The sequence below is a fragment of the Anser anser genome (genome assembly GCF_964211835.1).
Source record: "Anser anser genome assembly, contig: SUPER_W_unloc_7, whole genome shotgun sequence".
In the NCBI taxonomy this organism is placed as follows: Eukaryota; Metazoa; Chordata; class Aves; order Anseriformes; family Anatidae; genus Anser; species Anser anser.
This window is the reverse complement of record NW_028154225.1, coordinates 471,382-488,830: the sequence shown is the minus strand read 5'-3', so window position 1 is coordinate 488,830 and position 17,449 is coordinate 471,382. Positions and strand designations below refer to the sequence as shown.

At 48.9% G+C, this 17,449-nt stretch overlaps 1 protein-coding gene across 1 annotated transcript in view; it reads right to left on the bottom strand.

The window, feature by feature from the left end:
• Positions 1–3,680: 3,680 nt before the first annotated feature.
• LOC310888949 (uncharacterized protein) overlaps positions 3,681–17,449 on the bottom strand; it is a 389,701-nt gene continuing 375,932 nt past the window's right edge. Inside the window, exon 2 of the mRNA XM_083852616.1 lies at positions 3,681–5,101. Coding sequence (XP_083708742.1) covers positions 3,763–4,758 — 996 coding nt within the window. The 5' untranslated portion in view covers positions 4,759–5,101 and the 3' untranslated portion in view covers positions 3,681–3,762. The remainder of the gene's footprint in view (positions 5,102–17,449) is intronic.

Here is a 17,449-nt window from a genome sequence, read left to right as displayed (position 1 = left end):
CCACTCACCATTAGACTTTCGCACTGGCCATATGGGACTATTAAAAGGTGAATGAGTCTTGCTGATCACTCCTTGGCTCTCCAGTTGACGAATTAGCTTATGGATGGGACTCAGGGAGTCTCGGTTGGTGCGATATTGCCGCCGGTGCACAGTTGTGGTAGCGATCGGCACTTGCTGTTCTTCAACCCTCAGCAACCCCACAACAGAAGGGTCCTCTGAGAGACCAGGCAAGGTAGACAACTGTTTAATGTCCTCTGTCTCCAAGGCAGCTATGCCAAAAGCCCAGCGGAACCCTTTTGGGTCCTTGAAATATCCTCTTCTAAGATAGTCTATGCCAAGGATGCACGGAGCATCTGGGCCAGTCACAATACGGTGCTTTTGCCACTCATTACCGGTTAGACTCACTTCAGCCTCCAATACAGTTAACTGCTGGGATCCCCCCGTCACACCATAAATACAGATGGGCTCTGGCCCTTTATAGCTTGATGGCATTAGAGTACATTGTGCACCGGTGTCTACCAAAGCCTTATACTTCTGTGCGTCTGACGTGCCAGGCCATCGAATCCACGCAGTCCAATAAACTCGGTTGTCCCTTTCCTCCCCCTGGCTGGAGGCAGGGCCCCTCTAGTCCTGGTCAGAATCTTCGTTTCTGTGTTTAAAGGACTGCCTGCTGGAAGTTGGAGCAGCAAACTTTTCAGAGAACCCCTTTTTCCCAATTGTTTTCCTTTGCAATTCACGTACCCGTCCCTCTAGGGTCGCAGTAGATTTTCCATCCCATTTTCTCATGTCCTCTCCATGGTCACGTAGGTAAAACCACAGGGTGGCGCGGTGTGTGTGCCCACCATATTGTCTTCCTTGCACAGATGAACGTTTACCCCTAATAGCTGAGACACTGGTTTGTACAGGTGGGGAAGAAAATAAACTCTCTTTAAGTTGGTGGACCTCTTCAGAGAGTTTCTCCACAGCCGAGACACAGGCCTGTAGGGAAGAGGAGAGATTTCCTTCGTACTGCCGGAGTATTTTAGTCACTTCATTCACTGTGGGATTCTCCTCCGCTTTCCAGGCCATTATTGCCAATGAGCTGGCATATGATGATGGTGCACTCCGTACAAACTTCCGCCACATGGGTGGTGTACACCGGACTGCATCTGGATCTGCGGATGTTTGTGCATCGTCTAGGTCCTTATAAATTACTTCCCGTATGGCCAATTCCCTCAGGTACTGAATTCCCTTCTCCATGGTGGTCCATTTGCCTGGTAGACATACAAGTTCTTCCTTGAAGGGATACCTTTCCTGCACAGCTGACAGGAGACGCCTCCAGAGGCTGCGACATCGTGCTCCATCTCCAATTGCTTTGTCAATGCATGCGTCCCTAGCAAGGGATCCCAGCCGCCTGGCTTCCTTGCCCTCTAATTCCACATAATTGGCTCTGGTGTCCCAGCACCGGAGCAGCCAGGTGACAAGCTGCTCACCTATACAGCGACCAAAATCTTTTCGCACATCTCGTAGCTCACGCTGGTATAGAGTCCGGGTAGTTACTGTTGATTTTTCGACATCCTCATCCTCATCTTCAGTCTCCTGCACCTTTGATGGCCCAGCCTCGTCTTCACTATGCCCAGACTTCGCAGAAGACTGTCTGCGTTCTAAACGACCTGAGCCTCTATACCATTTTTTCACCTTGTCTACAGGGGCAACTTGCACTGCTACAGCTCGTTTCTCTGACCCAGCCACAGGGTCTGCCACAGGGGTTGGAATACCCTCTGCGGGGTCAACTTGCACTGCTACAGCTCGTTTCTCTGACCCAGACACAGGGTCTGCCACAGGGGTTGGAATACCCTCTGCGGGGTCAACTTGCACTGCTACAGCTCGTTTCTCTGACCCAGACGCAGGGTCTGCCACAGGGGTTGGAATACCCTCTGCGGGGTCAACTTGCACTGCTACAGCTCGTTTCTCTGACCCAGCCACAGGAGTGGGAGCAGCTGCACGAGCTGGGGCAGCTGCAGGAGCTGGAGCGGCTGCAGGAGCTGGAGCTGGAGCGGCTGCAGGAGCTGGAGCGGCTGCAGGAGCTGGAGCTGGAGCGGCTGCAGGAGCTGGAGCTGGAGCGGCTGCAGGAGCTGGAGCTAGAGCGGCTACAGGAGCTGGAGCGGCTGCAGGAGCTGGAACTGGAGCAGCTGCAGGAGCTGGAGCGGCTGCAGGAGCTGGAACTGGAGCGGCTGCAGGAGCTGGAGCGGCTGCAGGAGCTGGAACTGGAGCGGCTGCAGGAGCTGGAGCGGCTGCAGGAGCTGGAACTGGAGCGGCTGCAGGAGCTGGAGTGGCTGCAGGAGCTGGAGCTGGAGCGGCTGCAGGAGCTGGAGCTAGGTTGATAGTAGCATCAATTGCAGCTCGATAGGCACAAGCCAGACCCCAGCACGCTACAGTGATTTGTGCCACTTTGGAACTGCCAGAGTCATGACACCTTTTTTTCAAGCATTCTGCCAGCTTTTTAGGATTTTGCAGTTGTTCAGGGGTGAATGTCCAAAACACTGGAGGTGACCACTGCTCTAGAAACCTGCCCATATCCTCCCACACTCCCTGCCACTCGCAACTATCCCGCCTCAAGACAGATCTCCGGATGAGATTCCTAAGTAGTTGTTTAACCCTCAACAAAATCTGAAGCGCATTCAGGAGACATAACAACAAGAGCAGGCTGGTCTGAGTATCCCAAGGATATTCAACATCTCGGAGAACCACCGTAACTAGCTCGGGGGATAAGAGGGTGGTGGTGAAGGAGAAAGGGAGAGTGAACAGGTAGGGAAACATGTCTTCCCCTGTCCCCTTCACAGATTGGCTCCCTGACGAAAACAGGCAATAGGTGTAATTGCTAATAGTTTCCGAGATATGGTTGCCAAAGTATAGAGTCGACGTCAGTGCTGAGTACAAATACCAGGTTAGAGTCGTGACCAGATATTTCATCATTTCATAAGCCATTGTTACACCGCACAGTACCATAACAATCTTAAACCAGGGCCCGGAAAGGATAAACAGTGCAACAGGGAGCACATACAGAAAGTAACGCACCATAAAACTCAATTTGGAATACAGGTACAGCAGACTGGAGATTAAGGCAATCAACATCGTGACTAGCACCTATTAAGCAGGTCCAATACTTATACCAATTTTAGTTTAACACACTCTGGTCAAATTTGTCGATATCTCAACCCTTCGAGCCCCACGTTGGGCGCCAAAAGGGCTGTTGTGGTTTAACCCGGCTGGCAGCTAAACACCACACAGCCGTTCGCTCACCCTCCCCCCTCCCTCTCTGGGATGGGGGAGAGAAACGGGAAAGTGAAGCCTGTGAGTTGAGATAAAGACGGTTTATTAAGACAGGAGTATAATAATAACAATAATAATAATAATAGTGATAATGATAATAGTATTAATAATAATAATGTGTACGAAACAAGTGATGCACAATGCAATTGCTCACCACCCGCTGACCGATGCCCAGCCTATCCCCGAGCAGCCGGCCCCCCCACCCCGGCCAGCCACCCCTATATATTGTTTAGCATGACGTCAGATGGTATGGAATACCCCTTTGGCCAGTTTGGGTCAGCTGTCCTGGGTCTGTCCCCTCCCAGCTCCTGCTGCACCCCTAGCCTGCTCGCTGGCAGGACAGAGCGAGAAGCCGAAAAGTCCTTGGCCTGGTGTAAACACTGCTCTGCAACAATTAAAACATCAGCATGTTATCAGCGCTCTTCTCACCCTAATCCAAAACATAGCACCCTACCAGCTACTAGGAGGGAAAATTAACTCTGTCCTAACTGGAACCAGGATAAAATTATAAATAGGTTCTCGGGCTCCTGATACCAACTCATTCGGGTTCCAGGTAGCTGGCCCATAATGCTGTATGATTCTTTCAGGAGGCCATTCATCCTTTCCCCATTTTTGGGCACTACCCCCGGTTAAGGAAGTATCTATAGATCGTTTCACTCTGTTCAGGTCATCATATAATCTTATTCCTAAATGATTTCCTTGTGTTTGTGACAATAAAAAGAACAAGGGTCTTATGTACCCCACATAGCATATTCCCGACCAATTTTCAGGTAGCCTCTTGTAAGCATGTTTGCCACACACCCAATAATGTCCCTTTAGGGCCCATGTCCCATTTGGAAAAGGACCATTCCATCCCTTTTTAGCCCTTGGGGCGTGATAATACAGAGTGTCCTTGTTACCGAGTGGTCCTGTTACAATGTCTGCCCCGTTTGTTCTCGTATATGCGCACTTCCAAGCTCCCACGTTGGGTTTCCACTTACAGTCACAATTCAGTTCTCCTTGGTGGCCAGTTATATTATAAGCTGACCAGAAATGCTTAAAGAACACTCGCCTCCCATTCTCATTCTGCCATCTCCAGCGATAGACCCGCACCACATGCTGTTCCTTAGTGGTGTTATCGCGCTGACAGCTCAAGATTTGACCATCGAATTGTCCCCCCGCTTGTGCTCTTGCCACAGTTTTACATCCGGATCCAAAAAATTCTCTGTATGAGCATTTCAGCCAAGTCCCATTTCTCAGCTGAACATGTGTGGTGTTCCATTTCCCACTACGTGCTGTACAGTTTATAGGACTACATCCAGGATCGGTACAATCATATCCGGGGGACAGAGTCCAATTGCAAATACTTTTTCCCACCGCCACTGTTCCTGTTCTGTTCAAGCAATATACACCCCGAGCTGATGAGTGCAACTGCCATGGACCTCCTTCCTCTTTCCAAAATTGCATCCCATTATGAACTTCGCTCAGATTACTGACCCACCACTTGGGTTCGACCGGGCCAGCTACCCAGGGCCAACTTTCAGTTCCCCCCGGTCCTCCACAAATCCAGCAGTTACTAAGGTTAAAGGCCTTGGCCACTTCCTCCCCCAAAGTGAAAAAGTTATTCCTCCATTTTTGCCCATGGCCCAATTGCCCCTGTAAAAACAATACCAGGAAGTATAGCAGTTCTTATCCTTTTTCGTCATCCAATCTTGAGAGTGTGGGAAACGCCTTCAATCATGAGGTTGGGCCCGCTTTCAGAGCTTGTGTTACCATTCAGCCCTTCGGGGTGATCCAGCTCCTGGAAAAACTAATCACAATTTCATTATGGGTTTAAGAGGTTCTCATGTTATTTTTCTCAGGACAACCTGATCTTAGCGCGGGAGAAGTCCGGTCGAGGCCCTCTCACTCGGCGGTCAATACCCATAGGGGTTGCCTCCCTCGGTAGACCATACACACCGCAGTGGAGGGTCCTACCCCGGTCTTGCCTTCTCCCTTTCCTCCCTTCAGACTTGTCCTCTTTATCCAGTGCCCTTAATTCATGCAGAACCTTATTGCTGGGATATCAGTTCCTCTTTAATCTCAGTTTCAGTTCCCCAGGAGTGGACTCAACCCTCCAGGCTTTGGTAGTTATTGGTCCTTTTATTCTGGATGCGTGGGTCCAACCCCTTTCTGCTGTTCTCACAGCTGTTTCAGTAGTAAGTAAAACAAGGTACAGTCCCTCCCATCGAGGGTTCAATGATTCTTCTCTCCAGGTTTTTATTAAGACCTTGTCTCCTGGTTGTATTTTATGAATAGCAAATCCTAAAGGTGGTGTCTGAGTCATCATCCCAATTTCTCTTATCTCCTGTAATTTCCTTCCAATGGTAATTATGTATTTCTGGATACTATGATCCTCAATTACATTGTTCCCTAGGGGCATCCCTTGAGAATAAGGCATACCATATAACATTTCATATGATGATAATCCAGTCTCACTGTGTGGTTTAGTTCTTATGTTTAAAAGTGCCAATGGTAAGCATTTCGTCCAGGGCAGCTGTGTCTCAATCATTAACTTAGTCAATTGTTGTTTTATTGTTTGATTCATCCTTTCTACTTTCCCTGAGCTCTGTGGGTGCCAGGGAGTGTGGTATTCCCACTGAATACCTAATGATTGACACAACAATTTTATTATTTTAGAAGTAAAGTGTGTGCCCTGATCAGAATCAATGTACTGGATTATCCCATACCTTGGTATTAAATGTTCCAATAAAATTTTTACCACTGTCTGTGCAGTAGCTCGTGCTACAGGATAAGCTTCTACCCATTGTGTTAAATGATCTACGATTACCAATAGATATTTCATTCTCCCTACCTTGGGCAATTCAGTGAAATCAACTTGTACTTTCTCGAAAGGCCTATAAGCTGTTTTTCTCCCTCCCATAGCTGCTTGTCGAAACACTTTCTTATTTATTTTCTGACAAGTTAAACAACCTTGTGTAATTTGTTTCGCTATTTCAAAAATTCCAATGCAACCAAATTGTTTAAGGAAATGATCGCTTAATGCCTTCATACCCCAATGTGTTTGTGCATGTAAACGTTCCAGTATTTGCCTCGCATAGGCTTTTGGCAATATCTCTCGCCCGTCAGGCAGTGTCCATTCTCCTTGTTCTAACTTAGCCCCTATTTTCTCCAATTTTGCTTGTTCTTCAGGGGTAAATTTCTTTTCTTCTCTTTCTCGCCTTTCTTCCTCTCGTATCACATTGATTTTAACAACCTGAGTCCTCAGGGCTGCTTCCTGGGCCTCCTTATCTGCTAGATTATTTCCTCTGATTCGATAATCCAATCCCTTTTGGTGTCCTCTTACATGTACCACTGCTATCTCCTTTGGTTCTCTTAATGCCCTTAAAATTTTTATTATTAACTCTTGATGTATAAGATTCCTCCCTTGAGTATTAATTAGACCTCTTTCTTCCCAAATTTTTCCAAAAGTATGGACCACCCCATATGCATATTTAGAGTCTGTATATATCGTCCCACTTTTCCCTTTTAATAGTTCCAGGGCCCTACATAGGGCATACAGCTCACAAGCCTGAGCTGACCATGATGGGCTCAAAGGTCCGGATTCCACAGGTTCTAAGTTCTTATTAATTATTGCATATCCTGATTTCCTCCTCCCTTCCACTACTCGGGAGGAGCCATCTACAAACAGTGCCTCTCCTTTCTCCAACTCAGCATCCTTTAAATCCGGCCTCACTGTTGTCTGAGTCTCAATTACCTCTAAACAGTTATGTTGTACTCCCTCCTGTGGTTCTCCGAACAAAAATTGTGCTGGGCTCTGAGCAGAGGTTACCCTCAGTTCTAAGTCAGGTGAGTCAATTAGTATTGCTTCATACTTTAGGATCCGACTATCCGTTAACCATTTTTCTGCTTTTTGCTGTAAGACACTTCTAACATTGTGTGGAGTATACACCTTTAAAGGAGCACTAAAGGTAATCTTCCTAACTTCTTCTATTAATAATGCTGTAGCGACCAGAGCTTGAAGACAAGCAGGCCACCCTCTACTTACTGGATCAAGCAACCTAGAGCAATACCCTACAGGTTTCTTAATCCCTGCCCAATCTTGAGTGAGAACTCCATATGCTGTTTGGTTCGATGTATTTACAAAGAGATAGAAAGGTTTTTCCAGATCTGGAAGGCTCAGTACAGGTGCCTGTATTAAAGCCCTTTTTATTTCCTCAAATTTCTGATCATCCTCTGTGAACCACTTAAGCTGGTTATTAGTTAATTTCTCATATAAGAATTTGACCTTTTCACTGTAGCCTTCAAGCCACGGTCTACAATATCCTAATAATCCCAATACTTGCCGAATTTCCTTTTTAGTTTGTGGGGGTCTTAAAGATAGAATCCCTGATACCCTGTCAGGATCTAATTTCTTTTTCCCCTTACTCAGCCAGTGCCCCAAGTATTTTACTTCCTGTTCCACAAACTGTAATTTCGATCGAGACACCTTTAATCTCCTTTCCCCTAAAAAGTTTAGCAATTTAATAGTAGCTTCTCGGGTTCCCTCTTCAGTTTCTCCTGCTATTAATAGATCATCCACATATTGCAATAATTTGACCCCCCTAGGTAACGTGAAATCTTGTAAAATTTTTTCTAAAGTTTGTCCAAATAGATTTGGTGACTCTGTAAACCCCTGTGGTAGCACAGTCCATCTTAATTGTTTTTTTCTTCCCGTTTCGGGGTCCTCCCACTCGAAGGCAAAATAATCTCTGGATCTCTCATCCAGAGGGCAGGCCCAAAATGCATCTTTCAGATCTATTACACTATACCAGGTATGTTTGGGAGATATGCGACTCAATAAAGTATAAGGATTTGCCACCACAGGGAATTTAGCGAGTGTTCGCTGATTTACAGCTCTCAGGTCTTGCACCATCCTGTATGACCCATCCGATTTTTTTACGGGGAGGATGGGTGTATTATGAGGCGACATGCACGGTTCTAAAGTTCCTTTTTCCAGAAGTCTGTCAACCACAGGTTTTAACCCCTTTCGACCCTCCATTGGTATAGGGTATTGTTTGACTCGGATTGGACGATGGGGATCCATTATTTGAATATTTATGGGGTCCATTTCTATCCTTCCAGTCTCCCCCTCCTTATACCATACTAAAGGGTTAATGACTTCTTCATCTTTTTGTGTCAAAGTGTATAATTTAATCTGCAATTCGTCCCCTTGACTCTGAATGCTCAAATTCAATCTTAAAATCAAATCTCTCCCCAGTAAATTGTACTCCGCTTCAGGGAGCAAAAGAAAATCATTAACATAAGTTTTCTTCCCAGTTTCTACTTTTACATTTTTCAAGACAGGCACTCTAAAAGGCTCTCCTTTTGCCCCTATCACTGACATATAATTGTTCCCTTCCTCTACTCCTTTTGGAAGTTTTTGAATAGTAGATTTTTCAGCTCCTGTGTCCACTAAAAACAAAACTTCCTCTTTATGGGGACCAATTAGTAGTTTTATCAAGGGCTCCGTTGATGTTGAAGTCCCCAGAAGATATAGCCCCTGACACCCCTATTCTTCTTTGAATGTTTTCTCATCTTGCTCCCGCTTACGACAGTTCCTCTGAATGTGTCCCTTCTTGTTGCAATAGTAACAAGCGGGAATGGTGTATTTCTCTCGACAAGACTGCCCCCTAGGGGCTTTCTCTATTCCCTTCTCCCTCCTTTCTCCGGACAGAGTCTTATTTCTCTGACTTTCTCTTACTGCTGCTACAAAAATCTTAGCTTTTGCTTTTTGTTTTTCCTCATCTCTCCTAACATATACTTTCTGTGCTTCCCTAAGTAACTCTTCTAATCCCCTCTCTTGCCAATCTTCCAGCTTCTCTAATTTCCTCCTTATGTCCCCCCAGGATTTAGCTACAAATTGCGTTCTAAGGAGTGCAGTTCCAGCCACCGTATTCGGGTCAATTCCAGAATACATTTGTAAACTTCTCCTTAATCTCTCCAACCATTCTGTTGGAGATTCGTCTTTCCCTTGTTGCTCATTAAATGCTTTATTAATGTTTTGCCCTCGGGGAACAGCTTCCCTTATTCCCTGTATGATTAATGTTCTCAAATCCCTCATATTCTGTCTTCCTTGGGGTTGTTGATGATCCCAGTGGGGATCCACGTTTGGCCATTTTTGGTCTCCTGGGGGTCCTGCCTGATTCTGTCTCTCCCACATTCTCATTCCAGCTTGCCTAATCATTCCTTTTTCCTCGACAGTAAATAAGATCCCTAAAATGGACTGTATTTCTTCCCAGGTATAAGTATTGGGACCTAGGAATTGGTCCAGTCTTTCAGCTACTCCAAGGGGGTCATCTAATAAGGCCCCCATTTCTTTCTTGAAATTCCTTACATCTGTGGTATTTAAGGGGACTGCCACAAACCCAATGCCTCCCTGATTGCCTCCCAGGGGTACCTCTCTTAAGGGATATAGAGAAGCTCCCTCAGATGTGGCAGTCCTACTTCTCGTACATGCAGCCGGGGGTCGGTCTGATTCCGGTGCTGTCGGCGGTGGAGATACCACAGCTGCCGGAGGTGGGGCCACTGCCAGAGGTGGATTGTTAGAATATAGAGGTGGTAAATTATCTAATGGCTCCCATTTATCCTCTTTTTCTTTTTCCCGTTTTTCTTCTCTGTCTTCAAACTCCTCCTCTGTTTTTAGTGTAAATACTGAGGCTGGAAAAGGACGTGAAGTCCTGATCCATAATCCTGCATAATCACTTTCCTCCTGACTAAAAGGTTCCTTTGAATTAACATGTAGATTTAAAGCCTGGCAAACCCAGTCTTCAAAAGATCCGAAAATAGGCCAAAAGACATGTGGTCTTAAAGGCTCCTTTGGCCATTCTATCATACAATACTGAATCATTTTTACTTTGCTTTTTCCTTTTCTGGGGCCCCTATCGTTCCAATTTCTAATCATTATCCCTAATGGACTTTCTGGTGGTATGTCTGGTAATTTGCTCCCTTTTCTCTGGTCCCGGGTCTTCGATTTTGTCTGACCCATCTAGGAATTTTACTGTGGCAATTCCTACAGCCCTTGGTTGCCTTAGTGAGAGTGTCTTGCAGGGGGTTTAGGACCTATCACCCACCCACGAATCCTATAGGAATCGCTTCGGTCCTTCACCGGCCAAGTCCCTCGCGGGAGATTGGAACCGCGGTTAGAAGACCTCCACAATCGCTTCGGAACTACGTTCCGTCTCAGTCACACTCTCACACACACACAGGCAACCGACTCCCACCCAACCGAACGGTATACACATTAAATACTTATGACTCCGTCGTCTTCGTTCGGATCTTCGCGCGCAGAATTACGGGCAAAATATAGTGCTGCAGCCGGCAAAAGGGAGCTCATAAAAATCTAAATCTTTGCTTGCCCTTATTCAGGTTCGAGATGGCATTAGTCCCGACCTGACTCGAACAGGAGCCACCAAATGGTGGGGGCGCCCCTCCTAGATCAAGCCAGAGTTCAGGAACCAAGACCATCCCGGACGAGCCCCCAATTATTATAAATGACTGAGTCCCAAATAGGATTACAATCAGAGTTTACAATTTATTAAACGAATAGAGGCAAGCAAACAGCGCTGGGTGCGCCGGGAGTCTCTGCTCCACCGGGACGCACACCCATTACGTAAGGCATCTAATTTTTTATACTCCTAGGCTAATACATATTTATTACTACTTCTAAAAGAGGCAAGGTTATTATAATTGGTTTCCCGAATCCGAAGTCCTCCCAGGTGCGCCTGCTTATCAGTCTCTGTTAGTTTCTCGGGGGCCGCTCGGACAGGGAGGCTCGTATTCTTCCTCCTTATCTAGTGGTCTCTTGGCCGGCTGTCAGAAGTTACTGCACATTCGTGCAAAGTCAGCAGTTTTTCTCTGAAGAAATCCCTTTGATCTCTTCTCGCCTAAACCCAGGCCTCAATGTTAACCCTTCAAAACCCCTTAGTGGCACGAATTGCTGGACCATTCCTTACACTCCCACATCTCCCCCTTCTTTAACATCAGCCATCTTCTTGACACGAATTATTACTCCATATATCACACTTCTGATCACCTCTCCTGCAAGTGCAGCCCAGTACCTTCCTGCAGCCAGGGCTGGGGATGGAAAGGCAGAGGCACCCTGCAGGATAGTTTATAGTTTGGAGTTTGTTTTAGCTTGCTGCTTGACCTTCTGTGGATGCCATCCAGCTCGTTCCAAGCACTGGCAATATTAAAGAATTGCCGGAAAGCAGAGACATGGACGCAGGGGCGAAGAGGGGAGGGTCTGGGGGCAGACGGGAAGGACCCGCATGCACAGGGGAAAGCCCCGGGCTCTACACACCACAGAGGCCCATCAGGTGTTGCGGTTTCTTCCCCCAAAAGCCTGGTTTGATGAGTCTGCTCGTGGAGGGGTCTAGCTGCCCCCGCTCCCTTTACCCCATCCTGTCCCTGGAGGCAGAACTGGCCTCGACCTGAGAGAGGGAGTTAGGAGAATCTTATCAAGTAGAGATAGAGTGCTGATGGCATTAAACTAGGATGCTACTTAGTGTCTTTGCTAACTATGGTGCATTGTGCAAATTAACTAAAGCAAGAAGCCTTGGGCCCCTTACCAAGGTCAGTCTCTTAATAAGAGAGTGAGCCTGTCTTAAGAAACTGGCAGAAACTGGTCCTGCGGATGGACAAGAGCCAAGGAGCAACTGAGTCTGTGCTCAAGAAGTCAACTAGCGGTGACGAGGAAGAGTCATCAACCTTCATCCCCATGACCCCCGACGACCACCACCAGAATACACTGCGCAAGCGCAGATGGGAGGAGTTTATGGAAATGACTCCTTGGAACTAATTTTAATAGGAAGCGGGGACAGGTTATGAATATGTATAAGCGTATTGTGAAACTTCATGCATATGTAACTCTTTACTGCATATAACCAAGGCAAGTTGCCGCGTCAGGCGCACACGACTTTGGCGGGACTACCCCCCGTGCTGCCCAGCGCTGAATAAACATACCTACTTTACAATCTTACTGATTGTGGAGTCTGTTTTCCGCAAGTCAGACCCGTGCAGCCACAGCACAGACTGAGCCTCCCTCAAGGCCTGGGAACCCTGAGCGAGCAGAAGGTAGCCCTGCACAAGGCTTTAAGGTCCCTCCAACAGTTCCGTCAGCCTGTGATTGCGCGGCCGGCCGCGGAGGGGTGCCAGAGACTGCCGGCTGCAGCTCGCCTCCCTGCGGCCCGGCACAGCCCCCAGCCTCCCCTTCCGCAGCCTCTCTTTCCACAACCTCTCCTTCCTCAGCCTCTCTGTCCGCAGCTTCTCCCAGCGGCTCCCAGCAGCAGCTCCATGCTGAGTGCTGCTGGCCTCGCTCCTGGCCCTTTGGAGCCTCCCTGTTGTGCTGCCAGCAGGTACCTGCAGCACGGCGGGTACAAAGGCCTCTTGGATCAACCCGGGGTTCTGGGGAGATCCTCAGCCACCAACCCCAGCCTTCAGGGAGGCCTGAGGAAGAAAAGAGCTTCTTTTTCCCTTTCCCTTTTCACCCCATAAGGAGTTAAAAACCTCACATCATGCCCCATAAAGGAAGAGCAAAGCAGTCCCTGGTTTTATAGTATGCATTATAACCATAGGCTGGCAATGCCCCAGCTGCAGGCATGGTGCGATTATTGCACCTGAGAAAGCCACTTGCCTTCCCTTCTGCTTCACAGTATCATAGTATCACAGATTTCTAGGTTGGAAGAGACCTCAAGATCATCGAGTCCAACCTCCGACCTAACACTAAGTACTCCACTAAACCATATCGCTAAGCTCTAAGCTTCATTTCACCTGGAAAAGGAAGAACACCTTTCCTGGGCCACATTTATTTGCACACACCGATTTTAATGGTATGCCCAGTTCCCGAGCAGAGGCATTGCAAAAGGTACCTCACAAAGGAAAGGAAGAGCAGAGTCAGGCAAAGGAGCTGAGCAAAGGGGAGTGCAGCTGGGTGAAGAAGGAGGGCTCATGTCGGGGCAAAGACCTGATTTATAGGATAAGTATGCATCCACAAATCATGGAACTACTGCCGGTACCTTGACCTCTGGTGTTAATGACAAGGCGGGATCTGCAGGCAATTAAATAAGGAGCCAGGCTGAAGCGCTGCCAAATCTCACAGATTTATCATAAGTCGCACAACAACGTTACTTAGGGCCCTGCTCCGAGCATCGCATCTCCTCCTCCTTTTGGAAATCCTCCCTCCTCCGAGCAGCAGCTCGGTGCTGGCCCTCCTACAAGGGGAGGGGAGATGTGGGGAGAGACCTGGAAAATACGAACCGAGCTTACCCTAGCATTTCAGCAGACCCAGAAAGGAAAGGAGCCTCGGAGAGCCAGGGAGAGGGGGCTGACTCATGGGGTTTAAATGCTTGAGGCTGGCAGCGCTGCCTATGGCATTTCTGTTTGAGTCCAGCCTGTGAAATCCTGGAGGTTTTGTAAGACACTGTTAGATGGTTTCTAGACCAAAACTGTGCTTCAGCTTGGAGAGCCCGCCCAGCCCTGCTCTGTCTGTGGCTTGTGACACCAACCCACAACCTCTGTCCGGGGACCAAGTCAAAGGGATTTCTGAAGGCAACATAAGCAAAACAGCCTTCAAGCTTTGATTCACTTTGCAGACACCGTCACCAGGAAATTTTAGGGGAGCTGCACAGCCAGGAGAGCTGAAAAACACAGCTCTGCGGTGACTGCTCCTTCCAGAGCACTGTTTGATGATGGCTGTCCCCCGAAGGGACATCTCTGCTGCTACACCCGTCCCCTAGCTGCCAGCAGGGACCCCGACCAGCATTTTGGGCACGGTCCGACCTGGGGACAAAGCCACAGCAAGTCTGCATCCAACGAGCAACTTGTCGCTCCAGGACCAGGGCAGAAAGAGGCAGCCTCCTCTGCCTGGACCGGGAGGTGTGCAGGAGTGGGATCACAGTATCACAGTATCACAGATTTCTAGGTTGGAAGAGACCTCAAGATCATCGAGTCCAACCTCCGACCTAACACTAAGTACTCCACTAAACCATATCGCTAAGCTCTACATCTAAACGTCTTTTAAAGACCTCCAGGGATGGTGACTCCACCACCTCCCTGGGCAGCCCGTTCCAACGCTTAATAACCCTTTCGGTAAAGAAGTACTTCCTAACATCCAACCTAAAACTCCCCTGTCGCAACTTTCGCCCATTCCCCCTTGTCCTGTCACCAGGCACGTGGGAGAACAGACCAACCCCCACCTCTCTACAGCCTCCTTTAAGGTAACTGTAGAGAGCGATAAGGTCGCCCCTGAGCCTCCTCTTCTCCAGGCTTGCGCACATCCAAGCTCCGTAGCAGGTCGCCAACCATTTCCTCATGGATAGCGAAGGCCACATCCTGCTCCCCATCCCCTTCCACCAGCTCAGGGCACTGGGTATCCAGAGAACAACCGGTATTGCCACTAAAGACTGAGGCAAACAAGGCATTAAGCACCTCAGCCTTTTCCTCATCCTTAGTAACTAGGTTTCCCCTCGCATCCAGTAAAGGATGGAGATTCTCCTTAGTCCTCCGTTTCGCGTTGATATATTTGTAAAAGGATTTTTTGTTGTCTTTAACGGCAGTAGCCAGATTGAGCTCCAGATGAGCTTTGGCCTTTCTGATTTTGTCCCTGCACAGCCTCGCAACATCCTTGTAGTCCTCCTCAGTGGCCCGCCCTTTTTTCCAAAGATTATAAACCCTCTTTTTTCTGCTAAGCACAAGCCGCAACTCTCTGTTGAGCCAGGCCGGTCTTCTTCCACGCCGGCTCGTCTTTGGGCACGTGGGGACGGACCGCTCCTGTGCCATCATGATTTCCTTCTTGAGGAGCGCCCAGCCTTCCTGGACTCCTCTGCCCTTCAGAACCGCCTCCCAAGGGACTCTGCCAACCAGTGTCCTGAGCAGCTCAAAGTCAGCCCTCCGGAAGTCCAATACAGCAGTTTTACTGGTCCCCTTCCTGGCCTCGCCAAGAATAGAGAACTCTACCATTTCATGCTCACTCTGCCCAAGACAGCTCCCGACCACCACATCTCCCACCAGTCCTTCTCTGTTTGTGAACAGAAGGTCTAGCGGGGCACCTCCCCTGGTAGGTTCACTGACCAGCTGTGTCAGGAAGCTATCTCCCACGCTCTCCAGAAACCTCCTAGACTGCTTTCTCTGTGCCGTGTTGTGTTTCCAGGATATGTCCGGGAAGTTGAAGTCCCCCACGAGGACAAGCGCCGACGATTTCGCAACTTCTGTCAGTTGCCTATAAAACTCCTCATGGGATGCCACGACCCCAGCCAGGGTGGCACCCATGTCCCCATGGCCAGGCTCTGGCTTGCTTGCAGGGCATCGGGGCAAGGCTGGGGCTATGCCAGGACCCTGAGCGCCGGGTTTGGAGATCCCCATGTGTGCTGCTGGGGTCTGGTACCCCAGCTGGGACCCTCAGGAGGAGCTGGAGGCACCGTCAGAGGGAGCAAGATGAGCTGGGGAGAAACTACTGAGCACAGACTGCCTACCTGCATAGAGGATGGCTCCAGGCCAGCTGATTAGGTCTGGAGATGCAGATCTCCTAATGCTACCGAGTTGTTTTGCTGACCGGAGACAGCTAAAAATAAAGGCAAGCAGACAAAACATCACCTGGTTTACTGACCGGGCACGTTGCTCACCAGGGGTGAGCCTGGGAGACCCAGACCCAGTGGCACAGCTGCCCAGGTGCACACCCCAGGGACTCAGTGCCCGTCTGCCCTTATTGATGTTTGGGGCTTTCTGCTGGCAGCTTTCCCCTCACTGGGGCACCGAACAAGTCCTCCTCTCCCCCCCAGTGCCTCATTTCCACATAAGGCATAAGTGTATCTGGAACTTGTGGAGCTTTGCCAGACTGAAACATACCTCGTAGATTTGGGGGGGGAGGCAGGCAAAAGATGGAGCTTCGTTAGGAGGTGGGTCGGACCCCGCAGCCCCTGCCTCGCCGCACACCAATAACCACAGAGCATCGGGGTGCTTCCAGCACCCTTCACAAACCCACATCTGCCAGCCTTAAGTGAGTCTCCTCCCTGGGAGACACCAGCACTGCTCTCGTTCCTCATGAAAGGGAGAGGCAGTGTGCAGGAGCAACCTGCTCCTTTTTCCCCCAGACTTTGCTGGGACTCGAGGGACCACGGGGCCCCCCAGTGCCTCACTACAGAAGTGGGAAGCTGCCCCAGCCTTAAGGGGCTCCTAAATCCCACTGGAAACTGCTGGGAGCAAAATTTCCACTGGTTTGCCTCTGCTTTTTTTTGTCCTCCGCCAGAGCAGTCTGCCTCTGTCCCTGCTGCCTCCAACTATGCATCTCCTCTTTATTCCTCTCTTTCTGCTCCTCCTGGGCCTCCGCAGCCAGCCGCTGCCGAGCCTCCTTCTCCAGGCTGGGGCTGCAATTAAAAGGCCGGGTCTCTTCCGTTTCCTATGGCGAGAGCCACGGAGAGTCACCCCCGCCAGAGGGGGGATTTCAAACCTCCTCTGTGATGTGCCTCACCTCCGGTCCTTGGCCTTGCCGAGCTCTTTCTTGTGGCGAGAAGGAAAGCTGTTCTTAGGATGCATCATCAAGAGACTTGGGTAAATCTGGAATGCAATCACTGTTTCCAGCATTGTAGGCTTCCCCGGAGCATTTGGCTGCCTCCTAATGGGAAAATTGTCTGCCGGGATGAATCCCAGGGCCCAAAGCTCTGAGCACTTTCACAAACATTACGCCCGAGTCTACCATCTGAAGCAGGTAGGTAACACTTAATTTTTGCTGTTGTAGGAAAATAAGCAGAGCTACAAAGATCCTGAGCTACACAGCACACCCATAGCAAAACTTTAGATCACCCAGGCTTCTTGCTTCTGTCTTCCTTTCCCATTTCTTTCTATTCACTGCAGAAATGTCATATGCAGCTGGAATACAGCTCTCATGAAAGATGCTGTGTATAACAACCTTTCTCTGCACATCAGCACTTGCCAATGTGACCTTGGCTAAAATTGGAAGCCATCCCAGAGCTTTCTTCTTCACTAATATATTTAGAAGCCTGCGCCGAGCCTGGCAGAGCAGCACTAACCTGCACACACACAGGGTGTCAGTAGAAATGTGCTGTGCTCAGGAATCACAGGGCTGCAGAGGAGCAGCAGGCATTGAATTGAACTGGGCGTAAGG